Source organism: Mirounga leonina, unplaced genomic scaffold, assembly GCF_011800145.1.
Source record: "Mirounga leonina isolate KUSES-001 unplaced genomic scaffold, KU_Mleo_1.0 Mir_115, whole genome shotgun sequence".
NCBI classification, from domain to species: Eukaryota; Metazoa; Chordata; class Mammalia; order Carnivora; family Phocidae; genus Mirounga; species Mirounga leonina.
In genome coordinates this window covers 28049464-28063266 of record NW_023270268.1, presented here as the reverse complement: position 1 = coordinate 28063266, position 13803 = coordinate 28049464, and the positions used below count along the sequence as shown (strand labels likewise).

The 13803-nt window shown below is 39.9% G+C and overlaps 1 protein-coding gene across 1 annotated transcript in view; it reads left to right on the top strand.

Annotated features, from left to right (window-relative positions):
* The window catches only part of LOC117999320 (copine-4-like), a 53501-nt gene extending 40308 nt beyond the window's left edge, over window positions 1-13193 (top strand). Inside the window, exons 4-5 of the mRNA XM_034988314.1 lie at window positions 9825-9908; window positions 12981-13193. Coding sequence (XP_034844205.1) covers window positions 9825-9908; window positions 12981-13193 — 297 coding nt within the window. The remainder of the gene's footprint in view (window positions 1-9824; window positions 9909-12980) is intronic.
* Window positions 13194-13803: the final 610 nt, after the last annotated feature.

The following is a 13803-nucleotide window of genomic DNA, read 5'->3' as shown; positions in this document are numbered from 1 at the left end:
CTTCTCCCCCTCCCCCTGCTCATGCTATCTCTCTCTTTCTTTCAAATAAATAAATAAAAGTCTTTAAAAAAATAAAATAAAATAAAAAATAAAGCAGAGGTCAGCAAACCTTTACTATAAAGGACCAGATGGTAAATATTTAAGGCTTTGCAGACCATATAGTCTCTGTCCCGGCTACTCTGCTCTGCCTTTGGAACATGAAAACAACCATAGGCAATACGTAAATGAATGAGTGTGGCAGTGTTCCAATAAAACTTTATTCACAAAAACAAGCAGTGAGCAGGAGTTAGGCCACACACCATAGTTTGCCAACCCCTGTTCCAAAGCAACATTGAATCTCTACCTGCTGGGCTGTGATTTTATTATGTTCAAGTATGCCTGCCTAAAAACTAATCTAACCTGGGTTGATGATAGCAAGTTATAATTAATGAGCATGTACAGTGTACAAGGTGTCAGGTGTCTAACCTGCATTATCCCCAAAACTCAAAACCATATTCCCAAAGGTGGAAATTATTATTTGCATTTTACAGATGAAGCATAGTAAGGTTAAATAAACAGTTTGCCCAAAGTCACAAGGGTAGGAAGCTATAGAGTTTGGGCATGAACCCAAATCTTTCACATAGTCTTTTCTTATTCCAATATTCCATTTTCAAGATCACTGTTATAGAAATGCACTGCTTCCTTTTCTATTCCAAACCTCAGCTGATTGCTTATTGCCCTCTTGCATGACTAAATTTCTTTCATATTGGACTAAAAGGGCAGAGTGATTTGGCCTCCAAGTTATTAAAAATTTCACCATAGCAAAACTTCAGTAAAATGCCTGTATCATTAACCTTGCTTGCACTGAGGGGCCAAGGGCCATCTTAATGCTGAGAGTCCAGCAAAAACAGCCAAAAACTCCAGATTGTGTCACATAACCATACAGTTAGACCAGAGTTGTTTTTAAGCTACAAATTTCTTAGTGTACATTTAGGATATTTTTGAGCTGCTTATGAATCGTTTTTTTTCCAAGAATCAGATGCCTTCTTAGTAGTAATCATCCCTGATAGTTATGTAGTGCTTTACAAAGTGTCTTCATACACTTATATTGATAAGGATCATGGCAGCAACACTTTTTGAGTGCTTATGATTGCCAGGTGCTAGACTCCACATACTGTATGGATCACCTCCTTTAACTCTTCCACAGTGCCAGGAGGCAAAAGGTGACATTCACTCCAATGACTGACCAGAAAACTGAGACCTGAGGAAGTTAAATATCTTGCCCCAGATCATGTAGATTGCATACAGTGGAATCAGGATTTAAAGCAGTTCTAAAGGCAGTGTGCCCATATTAGATTTTCAGTTACTTGAGGGCAGAGATTGCATCTGATCCTACCTTCCTTGATTTATAGTATGTCTTCCTGACAACATCTCTGTGCTAACCCTAAATAGTATTTTAAAAGGATATAAAATAAAATAGAAAGAGCATTGCAATATACTACCAGGAGGGAAAAAAAAGGTATTAAAGTGTATGTAAAGTATGATTACAAATATATTTTTAAAAGAAAGAAAAGAAAATTATGTCTAGATTCTAGAAAAATATTTACCAGAATGTTATTGATAGTTGTGGAATTATGGGTAAGAGTATGGGTTGGGTCTTTTTTCCTTCCTTTTTTTTTATATTTTCTATTTTTAAGAAAAAAATAACAAAAGTTTAAAATTATCAATGAAAGGAAAAAGAAAAATAACCGATAGAGTTCGTCCAGTGTGGTCAGCAATTTTAAGTGCAGTTCACCAACACATTCCCTGAGGGAGCAACAATCTATTTAATGAAACAAAGCCTAAAGTTCCTAGAGAGGAGTCCAAAGGCATCTAGGAATAAGCTCATGCAGCTCGCATCCATTATCAAAGGGAGGTAAGAGGGAGGTTCCAATTTTTTAAGGTGAGTGTTGAAGCAGAAATAAGGGAGGTGGGGTGTGAATGTCTTGAGTTAATGTGTAGAGGTAGGAATCAGCTAGCAGTGTGTCTGGAAAGGAAAAGGGCCGTTTTGGTAGACAGACAAGGTTGCAGGACAGGCTTAGTGACAAAAGCAGCCACTGTGGGCTCTTGACAAGATGAAGGCTGTGGTAATTTGGTAACTTCAAAAATAGAGCGGAAGTGTATATTCTGGACTCCGGGTGTTGTGGCACATGGTGTTTAGCTCTGGGTTAGGGTGGGAGGACCACAAAGGGGAAGACAGATATATCTACCTCCCATCTTTTTTCTTTCTAAGGTGCCCTACTAAGTTTCTAGGCTGATATTCTTTTTTTATATAATATTTTATTTTAAAGTAATCTTTACACCCAAGGTCGGGCTCAAACTTACAACTCCAAGATCAAGAGTCACATGCTCTGCTGACTGAGCCAGTCAAACACCTCAGGCTGATATTCTTTTTTTTTTTTTTTTTAAGATTTTATTTATTTATTTAACACAGAGAGAGACACAGTGAGAGAGGGAACACAAGCAGGGGGAGTGGGAGAGGGAGAAGCAGGCTTCCCGCCGAGCAGGGAGCCCGATGCGGGGCTCGATCCCAGGACCCTGGGATCATGACCTGAGCCGAAGACAGACGCTTAACAACTGAGCCATCCAGGAGCCCCTGATATTCTTTACTGTATAGAGCCAGTCGTATTATTTTCCAACTCAAAATCCATCATTGGTTGCCAACTGCTTCCCAAGGCAGGTACAAAGCCTTTAGATAAGCATTTAACGCCCTTGACATCATGGAGCTGACTTGCCAGGGTTGTCTCAAAACCCTCTCCTACACATCCTTAGGCTGCAGTAGAATTAACCTGCCTAGTGTGCCCCTCTGTTTACTCTTTCACACTTCATGCAGTCTGTTTCCTCCCTAGAAATACCCTCCTTACAACCATATTTTCCAGTGCAAATCCATCAACTCCCTCTCTTGTCTGTTGTACATTCATTCATTCATTATTAGCCTTGGGTTATATTTATTTATGTACTTGTCTTACCACCAAACCAGATGGTACTTTGGAGGACTGAGACCAAGTTTTATCCTTCCTTGAATATTAACATCAAGCACAAGACTCTATGATCAGTATATTTCCTGAGAATATTTTGTTGAGCTGAAGACTAGGATGACTATGGGCTTCATTTTGCTTTGCTGCAGGCTAGAATTCTGGGGGAAAAAAAATCACCTGATGAAATACATAATAAGAGTGTGGTAACTAAAGCTGCTGCTCAGATAGCCTCCTATTCTATACCAGGTATTCATGTCATTCATTCATGTATATGTGCATTCATTCATACATTCAGTAAACACTATGTACCACTAAAGCCTAGACATTATGGAAGTTGAGGAAATGGTAGAGATATAAAAGAAAATCAGACATAGTTCCTCCTTCTGAAAGTTTATAATCCAGTGGAGTAAAAAATAAGTTTAAAGGAAGGATATGGATATGATTACTTCCAGTAATGAAGTACTTGCTTGTTTTACATTATTCTCCCACTGAAAGTGACTAGAAACACTGGATAAGGAACAAGAGACATCTGTTTGGGGATCCGAAGGCAGCCAAGTTTTGAGGGGCCAAAAAAGGAGAGGAGAGAAATCCACTGCAGTGATTCAGACATTCTATCCAGATTTTCCACTCAAGTCAATTCCTCAAGCCTGATTCATAAAACACCATGGGTAGAGAGGCTAAGGAACCTAGCAGAAAATAGTTCTAAGAAATAAAGAAACTGAGAAGAGGTCTTTGTTGTCTCATGGGCCTAAAGAAGCAAAACTGAAGTTCAGGGATACTGAGAGCTAGGGTTCAGGATTCAGAGATGCTTCAGAAAAACAGTCTGAGTGTCTTTTCCTCCCAAGATTATCACTAATTAGCAAATAGCAGCATAAAGAGAAACTGAACAAAAAGCCAGAGTCAAGAGATTATGGAGATAAATAGAGCCTTTGAGAGTCTCACAAAAATTAACATTGAGGGCATGTCAAGGAACAACAGCCCTTATAAACACAAACCCTTTATTTATTTTTTATTTTTTTTATTATGTTATATTAATCACCATACATTACATCATTAGTTTTCGATGTAGTATTCCATGATTCATTGTTTGCATATATCACCCAGTGCTCCATTCAGTACGTGCCCTCTTTAATACCCATCACCAGGCTAACCCATCCCCTTACCCCCCTCCCCTCTAGAACCCTCAGTTTGTTTCTCAGAGTCCATAGTCTCTCATGGTTCGTCTCCCCCTCCGATTTCTCCCCCTTCATTTTTCCCTTCCTGCTATGATCTTCTTCTTTTATTTTTTTTAACATATAATGTATTATTTGTTTCAGAGGTACAGGTCTGTGATTCAACAGTCTTACACAATTCACAGCACTCACCATAGCACATACCTTCCCCAATGTCTATCACCCAGCCACCCATCCCTCCCACCCCCCCCACTCCAGCAACCCTCAGTTTGTTTCCTGAGATTAAGAATTCCTCATATCAGTGAGGTCATATGATACATGTCTTTCTCTGACTGACTTATTTCCCTCAGCATAATACCCTCCAGTTCCATCCACGTCATTGCAAATGGCAAGATCTCATTCCTTTTGATGGCTGCATAATATTCCATTGTATATATATACCACTTCTTCTTTATCCATTCATCTGTCGATGGACATCTGGGCTCTTTCCACAGTTTGGCTATTGTGGACATTGCTGCTGTAAACATCGGGGTGCACGTACCCTTTCGGATCCCTACTTTTGTATCTTTGGAATAAATACCCAGGAGTGCAATTGCTGGGTCATATGGTAGCTCTATTTTCAACTTTTTGAGGAACCTCCATACTGTTTTCCAGAGTGGCTGCACCAGCTTGCATTCCCACCAACAGTGTAGGAGGGTTCCCCTTTCTCCGCATCCCCGCCTACATCTGTCGTTTCCTGACTTGTTAATTTTAGACATTCTGACTACTGTGAGGTGGTATCTCATTGAGGTTTTGATTTGGATTTCCCTGATGCCGAGCGATGTTGAGCACTTTTTCATGAGGTCGAAGACGTTGCTGCCTGTGTTCTCCTTTAGGATTTTGATGGGCTCCTGTCTCATATTTAGGTCCTTCAACCATTTTGAGTCTATTTTTGTGTGTGGTGTTAAGGAAATGGTCCAGTTTCGTTCTTCTGCATGTGGCTATCCAATTTTCCCAACACCATTTGTTGAAGAGACTGTCTTTTTTCCATTGGACATTCTTTCCTGCTTTGTCGAAGATTAGTTGACCATAGAGTTGAGGGTCCATTTCTGGGCTCTCTATTCTGTTCCATTGATCTATGTGTCTTGTTTTTGTGCCAGTACCATGCTGTCTTGATGATGACAGCTTTGTAATAGAGTCTGAAGTCTGGAATTGTGATGCCACCAGCTTTGCTTTTCTTTTTCAACATTCCTCTGGCTATTCGGGGTCTTTTCTGGTTCCTTATGAATTTTAGGATGATTTGTTCCATTTCTTTGAAAAAAGTGGATGGTATTTTGATGGGGATTGCATTGAATGTGTAGACTGCTCTAGGTAGCATTGACATCTTCACAATATTTGTTCTTCCAATCCATGAGCATGGAACGTTTTTCCGTTTCTTTGTGTCTTCCTCAATTTCTTTCATGAGTATTTTATAGTTTTCTGAGTACAGATCCTTTGTCTCTTTGGTTAGATTTATTCCTAGGTATCTTATGGTTTGGGGTGCAATTGTAAATGGGATCGACTCCTTAATTTCTCTTTCTTCTGTCTTGTTGTTGGTGTATAGGAATGCCACCGATTTCTGTGTATTGATTTTATGTCCTGCCACTTTACTGAATTCCTGTGTGAGTTCTAGAAGTTTTGGGGTGGAGTCTTTGGGGTTTTCCACATAAAGTATCCTATCATCTGCAAAGAGTGAGAGTTTGACTTCTTCTTTGCCAATTCAGATGCCTTTTATTTCTTTTTGTTGTCTGATTGCTGTGGCTAGGAATTTTAATACTATGTTGAATAGCAGTGGTGATAGTGGACATCCCTGCTGTGTTCCTGACCTTAGAGGGAAAGCTCTCAGTTTTTCCCCATTGAGAATGATATTCACTGTGGGTTTTTCATAGATGGCTTTTATGATATTGAGGTATGTACCCTCTATCTCTATACTCTGAAGAGTTTTGATCAAGAAAGCATGCTGTACTTTGTCAAATGCTTTTTCTGCATCTATTGAGAGAATCATATGGTTCTTGTTCTTTCTTTTACTAATGTGTTGTATCACATTGATTGATTTGTGGATGTTGAACCAACCTTGCAGCCCAGCAATAAATCCCACTTGGTCGTGGTGAATAATCCTTTTAATGTACTGTTGGGTCCTATTGGCTAGTATTTTGGTGAGAATTTTTGCATCCATGTTCATCCAGGATATTGGTCTGTAATTCTCCTTTTTGGTGGGGTCTTTGTCTGGTTTTGGAATCAAGGTAATGGTGGCCTCATAAATCGAGTTTGGAAGTTTTCCTTCCATTTCTATTTTTTGGAACAGTTTCAGAAGAATAGGTATTAATTCTTCTTTAAATGTTTGGTAGAATTCCCCTGGGAAGCCATCTGGCCCTGGGCTTTTGTTTGTTGGGAGATTTTTGATGACTGCTTCAATTTCCTTAGTAGTTATAGGTCTGTTCAGGTTTTCTGTTTCTTCCTGATTCAGTTTTGGTAGTTAACACATCTCTAGGAATGCATCCATTTCTTCCAGATTATCTAATTTGCTGGCATAGAGTTGCTCATAATATGTTCTTATGGTTGTTTGTATTTCTTTGGTGTTGATTGTGATCTCTCCTCTTTCATTCATGATTTTATTTATTTGGGTCATTTCTCTTTTCATTTTGATAAGTCTGGCCAGGGGTTTATCAATCTTGTTAATTCTTTCAAAGAACCAGCTCCTAGTTTCTTTGATCAGTTCTACTGTTCTTTTGGTTTCTATTTCATTGATTTCTGCTCTGATCCTTCTTATTTCTCTTCTCCTGCTGGGTTTAGGCTTTATTTGCTGTTCTTTCTCTAGCTCCTTTAGGTGTAGGGTTAGGTAGTGTACTTGAGACCTTTCTTGTTTCTTGAGAAAGGCTTGTATTGCTATATACTTTCCTCTTAGGACTGCCTTTGCTGCATCCCAAAGATTTTGAACAGTTGTGTTTTCATTTTCATTTGTTTCCATAAATTTTTTTAATTCTTCTTTAATTTCCTGGTTGACCCATTCATTCTTCAGTAGGATGCTCTATAGCCTCCATGTATTTGGGTTCTTTCCAACTTTCCTCTTGTGATTGAGTTCTAGTTTCAAAGCATTGTGGTCTGAAAATATGCAGGGAATGATCCCAATCTTTTGGTACTGGTTGAGACCTGATTTGTGATCTAGGATGTGATCTATCTTACTAATGTCCATATTGATTAGGTCCCTGGCAGTTGGTACTGCCCCTTATTCTTTTTTTTTTTTAAGGTGATTTTTTCCATCTTGTCATTTTGTCCAGAGGAGAATAGATGAATGAAAGAACAAAATGCTAACAGGATAACAACAACCCCAGAAAAATATATACTAAACAAATCAGAAGAGCCCTGAAACCAGGGGAAAAGAAAGGGAAAGAAAGAAAAAAAGAGAAAAAGATAAAAACAAACAAACAAACAAAAAGACTGTATGATCAAATATGATCAGGCTGGTGCATAGATCAGTGCCACACACTAGATTTTGGGTGTATTTTGGTCTCTTAGAAGAAAATGCCTCCCAAAATTTTGAAGAAAGAAAAACTTATATATGTACAAAAATAAGGGTAAATACGATGAAGGGATGGAATATGACTGCAAAGATGAAAATTATAAAAGATTTTATAAAAGGAATTGATAAGATTAGAAGTTGGTTGAAAGAAGAAAGAAAAGGATTTAAAAAAGAAAAGGGAGAGAATGTGATTAGGCAGGAGACTAGAACAAAGCCATACACTAGAGATTTAGGGTATATTTTGATCTGTTAGAAGAAACTGTATCCCAAAATTTTAAAGAGAGAACAACTTATATATATGTACCAAAAATAAGGTTAACTACTATGAAGGGATCTACTACTAAGAATATGACTCTAAAATGAAAAATAAAAAAGATTTTTTAAAAAAGGGATCAATAAGATGTTGGTTGAAAAAGGGAAAAAGAAAAATTCAAAAAAAAAAAAAGAAAAGAAAAAGAAAGTTAAAAAAAATTAACTTTGAAAGGCTAAAGAATCATGGTAAAAAAAGCCATGGATTCTATGTGCAGTATTCCCCTAGCGCTGGAGTTCTGCCGTTTTCATTGATCAGTAAACTTGGTCTTGGCTGGCGGTTCTTGCTGATCTTCTGGGGGAGGGGCCTGTTGCTGTGGTTCCCAAATGTCTTTCCTGGAGGCGGAATTGTCCCGCCCTTGCCGGCTCCAGGCTAAGTAATCTGCTCAGCTTTGCTCTCGGGAGCTTTTGTTCCCTGCAAGCTTTTGGTACAGCTTTGGAGGCGGAGAGTGAAAATGGCGGCCTCCCAATCTCCACCCCCGGAGGAGCCAAGAACTCGGGGCCGCTCCTCAGTGCGCCCCCAGAGAAAAGCAGTCAGTCACTCCCGGCTCCCTGGTCTCCGGCCGCACTCGTGCTCACCTGGCCTGTGTCCGAGCATTTCTATCTCTGGCACCCGACCCGGTGTGGAGTCTCCAAACCCAGCAGATCCCTGCGGAGCGCTCCTGCGCCGCTTCTCCCCGGGGAGGAAGGGGAGTCTCCCCGGATCTGCCCCTTGTTGGGTCCCTGCTGGAGGAGCAGGGGCCCGACTGTGCCGCGGATCATGGGTTATGGCAACCCCGAGCTGAGAGCCCGCTCCTTGGCTCTGTCTCTGCAGCCGGCTTCCCCGCTCCGATACCTGGGAGCTCTGCCGCACTCAGGCACCCCAGGTCTTCCTGTGACCCCGAGGGTCCTGAGACCACACTCTCCTGCGAGGGTTCCATGCCCCGCTTAGCCACTGAAGTGACGTCCCTCAGCGGAGCAGACTTCTAAAAGTTCTGATTTTGTGCTCTGAGGCTGTATCACTTGCCAGAAGCGGCCGACGGAGGCCCCTCCGCTGCCGTCTATCCTCCTGAATATTGCCTCGGATTCACTTCTCCACACATCCTACCTTCCAGAAAGTGGTTGCTTTTCTGTTCAGAGAGCTGTTGCTGTTCTTTTCTTCAGTCTCCTGTTGAGTTCATAGGTGTTCAGAATGGTTTGATCCCTATCCAGCTGAATTCCCGGGACCTGATGAAATTTAGGGCTCCTACACCTCCGCCATCTTGCTCCTCCCCTCCAGTTAGAGCCCTTTAAAGATAATATTCAAAGAATAAATGAATCAAAAATATATTGTGCCTATAAAGATTTTTGAAGAAACCAATCTCTAAATAGCTCAATGCTAATTGGATTCAGGTAAGTTCCCCCATTCTAACTGCTTACCAGAAGCTAAAGACTCATCTGAAGCCTTTATAGTCTTTCTTACAGTGTCTGGTATACCAAGAGGCAGAACCAAGAAACAGATAATAAAAACAGATCCATAGGTGATCCAGATACTATAGTCATCAGACAGAGGCTTTAATGATAACTATAATTAATATGTTTAAGACAACAGATACATTGCTTTTCAAACATGATCATTGGAATTGATCTTTGAAGAATACTTCGGATTTTACTCAACCAAGAATGTACTTCTCCAAGGACTTGGAGTTCAGATGCAGTTCATTCTAGCCAAGGGTGGATCACAGAGATGAAGAACAAAGCAGGGAAGGGTCAAATCCAGTGGCATTTGATTCAAGGCAGGATCAAATATGTATAGGTGGGGAATAACTGATTTTTGTTTCTCTATTTTAGGATTTCTTCAGTAAATCTGACCCATTTCTGGAAATTTTTCGTATGAATGATGATGCAACCCAGCAGCTTGTACATCGAACTGAGGTGAGAAGAGTCATCTTCAGCTTTGCCATCTTATCTGCTAAGATAATAAATTGACCTGTTTCAAGAAGCCCCTTACATTTCTTGATGTCTGTAGTCTGGAGTCTTCACTGTCTTTAAGAGGACTCTCTGCCTTTTGTAGCTTTTTTAATTCTCAGTTTAGTTATATTACAAGACCCTCTCTCACCCAAATTTTCCAGTGTTGACCTTCAATACATTCAGTCAGCAATTTATTAGTAATAAAAATATGAATATTAGCTAACATTTAATGAGAGTGATTAAGTGCCAAGCATTGTGCTAAGTGATTTATATGCATTACTTTATTTTCTTCTCACAACAATCCCTTGACATGATTATTATTACCCCCATTTTATAGTTGATTAACTGAACCTTTGGGAAGTCAAATGACTTTCCAAGTTCTCATAGTTAGCAAGGGGTAGAGCAGAGGTTTGAACCAAGTTTGTTTGGCCTGAGCTTCACTATAATTTGGGAAGCCATTCTGCCTCCCCAGTAAAAGTTCATACACTGGGCTGATGTCAGGCCTATCATATGAACACCTGCCCTGTCTCAGCTGCCACTTGGTCTAGCTGCATCTCCTTCTTGAGCCCCCTCCTCTTTCTCCCTGGGGCTCCAAACCTTATCCCTTATTAACCCCACCACCACCCAGTACCACACACCCATTCAACGACCAACCCCAATCTCCACTTTTTATTTTATTTTATTTACAAGCTAGTCCAAGAGAGTCTGTAGGGATGAGAAGTACATTGATAAGGGGGATGTGGGGTGATTGTGATGAATAACAGAGCTGAGAGAAGACTGTTGTATACACACACACACACACACACACACACACACCACCACCACCACCACCAGTGGTGGAGTAAATGAAGAAGAAACCCTCATGACTTTCATAGGACTATAGTGGGGGTGCCATGTTCCCACTACCTCACATTAGAAATCCATTTCCATTTTCCTAAAGTAATAGAGTTGCAAGTAGCATGAGGGGAACTTTTTGTGATATATTTAAGGTAGACAAGAATTAAATAGTCTTGAATGGGCAAAGTCTATGGATATGGTACATAGTTGGCATTTAATAAAATGTGCTGAATAAAAGAATGGATAATGAATGGAGTTGAGTATAGATAATATGTCTACTACATGTTATAGTACAATGTGATTATCTGGAATTTAATCCCTGGGGAGTAGATTGAGGTGCAATAGTTTCCCTGAGTGGCACCAAATTGCCACCATCAAATAGAGTCCTTTTCACAGATACAGATTCCTTTGGTGGGACAGACTTCTTCCAGGAGAAGTAAATAAACTTTGGTGAGAATTAGACGTGTTGTGTCCATTCATGCTTTTGCTCCGGTCAGTGAATGAGGGCTTTAATGTGCAGACAGAAAGGAGATGAGAGTTGTATTATTAGACTTCTCTCACAAGATCCCCCTCTCCTCTGCTCCTGACAGCAGTCCTTTTCTCATTATTGGTATTGGTAAATTCTCCTATTCCCAAGAATCTCTAGAACTCCTCCCATACCTCCATCCTGAGGGGCTTTTGGAGTCTCACAAGAAATGTGATTGTACAGTTTTCCAATGAGTCAGCAACATGACATCGATTTTTTTCCTTTCTTATTCAACAGATATGAAATAAATACTAAGAATACTGTTCTCTTAGGGGAAGTGCATACACACACACACACGCAAATTCTAATTTCATAGGAATTTCTAGTTGAAACTTTGATCTGCTATTCAGTTTTTCAAAACTGTTGCAATGAAATATCATCACTTCTTAGTGTTTTTATATAAAGGTGAGAACTTTAAATTAACCCAAACCCTTTTATCAAACTTTTCTTCTCACTATCACTTTGATCATCTCCAGGGTATCAGGGCACAAGACAAAGCCCCACAGAAGCATTATTTTTTGTACCTTAATGCAATCAAAGAAATTTAATAATTAGAGTCCATGATACAATCAATAATTCATAGTTATATTAAGGAATCCAGTATAAGAGAGAATCACCTATAAAATAATTATGTTATTTAGATAGAGAATTAATTTTTTTATAATGCTAAGACTTCTGCTAACTAAAAATTTCATAGGAAGAAAAATCGATATGACAGAATTCTATTTGACTTCAGTTGTATATACCCTAGAGCAGTAGTTCTTGAATTTCATGCATCAGAATCATATAGGCGGCCCACCTCCAGAGTTTCTGTCAGTAGGTCTGGGTACAACCTACAAATCTGCACTTTTAACAAGTTCCTAGGTGATGCTGGTTCTCCTGCTGTTCTAAGGACCACACTTTGGGAACCCCTATCCTAAAGTACACAGTACAATCCTAGGCACAGAGCAAATACTCATACATTCTAAGCCCAGTTGACTTATTTGAATCATAGTGATGGCAGACTAAGATGACTCGTATGGATTCTTGGACAGGATTAATTAGCAAGCTGCTTCCAAAAGGATTTCACTGTTATAGACTTAGTTTGTGACACTGAAGATTTGAAGCTCTGCCCTATTATGCCTTCCTAGGATAGCTGGTATAAGTATACTCCTGGGGTTTTTCTTTTAAAAGAAACTTCTCCTCTGACTTGCAATCTGCTCTGACTCGAGGTCATGAGTTACCAAAAACCATTCAATTCTTTAGCAGTAGAAATGACCTGCTAACAATCTCTACACCAACCAAGGGTCTTTACTTACACTGCATAGGAATGACAGTCCTATAGAACTGGAGATCCTTTATCAGAGGCCAGAGGTAGGCCTGCCTCCTCAATCCTAGCTCCATTTGATATAGAGGGGTCATCCCCAGCATCTACATGCTGGAATATATTACTGTCATTATTTATGAGACAACAGCCAGGCCAGTGGCCACAGGAGTTCTGCCCATAATGACCCACTTAATGGGAACCCTTAAAAGATTTTCTACTCCATGTTTTCATTAAGACATCTATTCCAGGCAATTGTCCTTTTCATAAGCGCCACAATGTTTCTCTAACAGTTTTTATGTTGAAATGTGAAAATGTCAAGCATTTCTTCCCCAACCCACCACTCCTCTTCCTCTCTTTCTTTCCTCAGGTTGTTATGAATAACTTAAGCCCAGCCTGGAAATCATTCAAAGTATCAGTCAATTCTCTATGCAGTGGAGATCCAGACCGCCGGCTGAAGGTCAGAAATCTATTTCCGAGAAATGCAATTGTTTATGTATTTAACTCTCCTCTTTCTCCTCATGTGAATGTTGGCAAACCCAACATTTTCTGTACCACTTACGCAAATCTCTTAGCATCTTGATGGAAGATGCAGGGGCTATTTCCTCTGCAGGAGCCATTGAAGCTCATGAGATAGTCCAAGATAAATCCTGACTGTGTTATGTCAAGAGGCAAAATCCGTGGCTTCTCAGAGACAAACTGTGGCAATAAGTTCATGGTGCAATTGGGAGATATTAAAAATACAAACACTGTATCAGTTATCTGCTGTTGCATAACAGACAATCCAAAATTTAGTAGCTTAAGACAATAATCATTTATTTAGCTTATGACCCTATGCATCAGCAAATTGAGTTAATCTAGGAGGTTCTTCTCTTGGTCTTGCTTGGACTCTCATGTATTTGCAAGGTGACTCTGCTTCTGGGGCTTGACTAGCTATCATCTGGAATGATTGGGTATTTGAGCCATTTATCTCTCATCATCCAGAAGGCTAGCTTGGAGACTTGTACACATAGTGACCTTAGAGTTCTGAAAGAGCAAGAACAAAAGCTGTAAACAAAGTCTCTTAAGGTCTAGTCACAGAACTCATATGAGGTCACTTCCTCCATATTCTACTGGCCAGAGCAAGTCACATGGCCATCCCAGACTCAAGGGGTGAGGAAATAGACTGCCTCTTGGTGAGAAGAGCTGCCAAG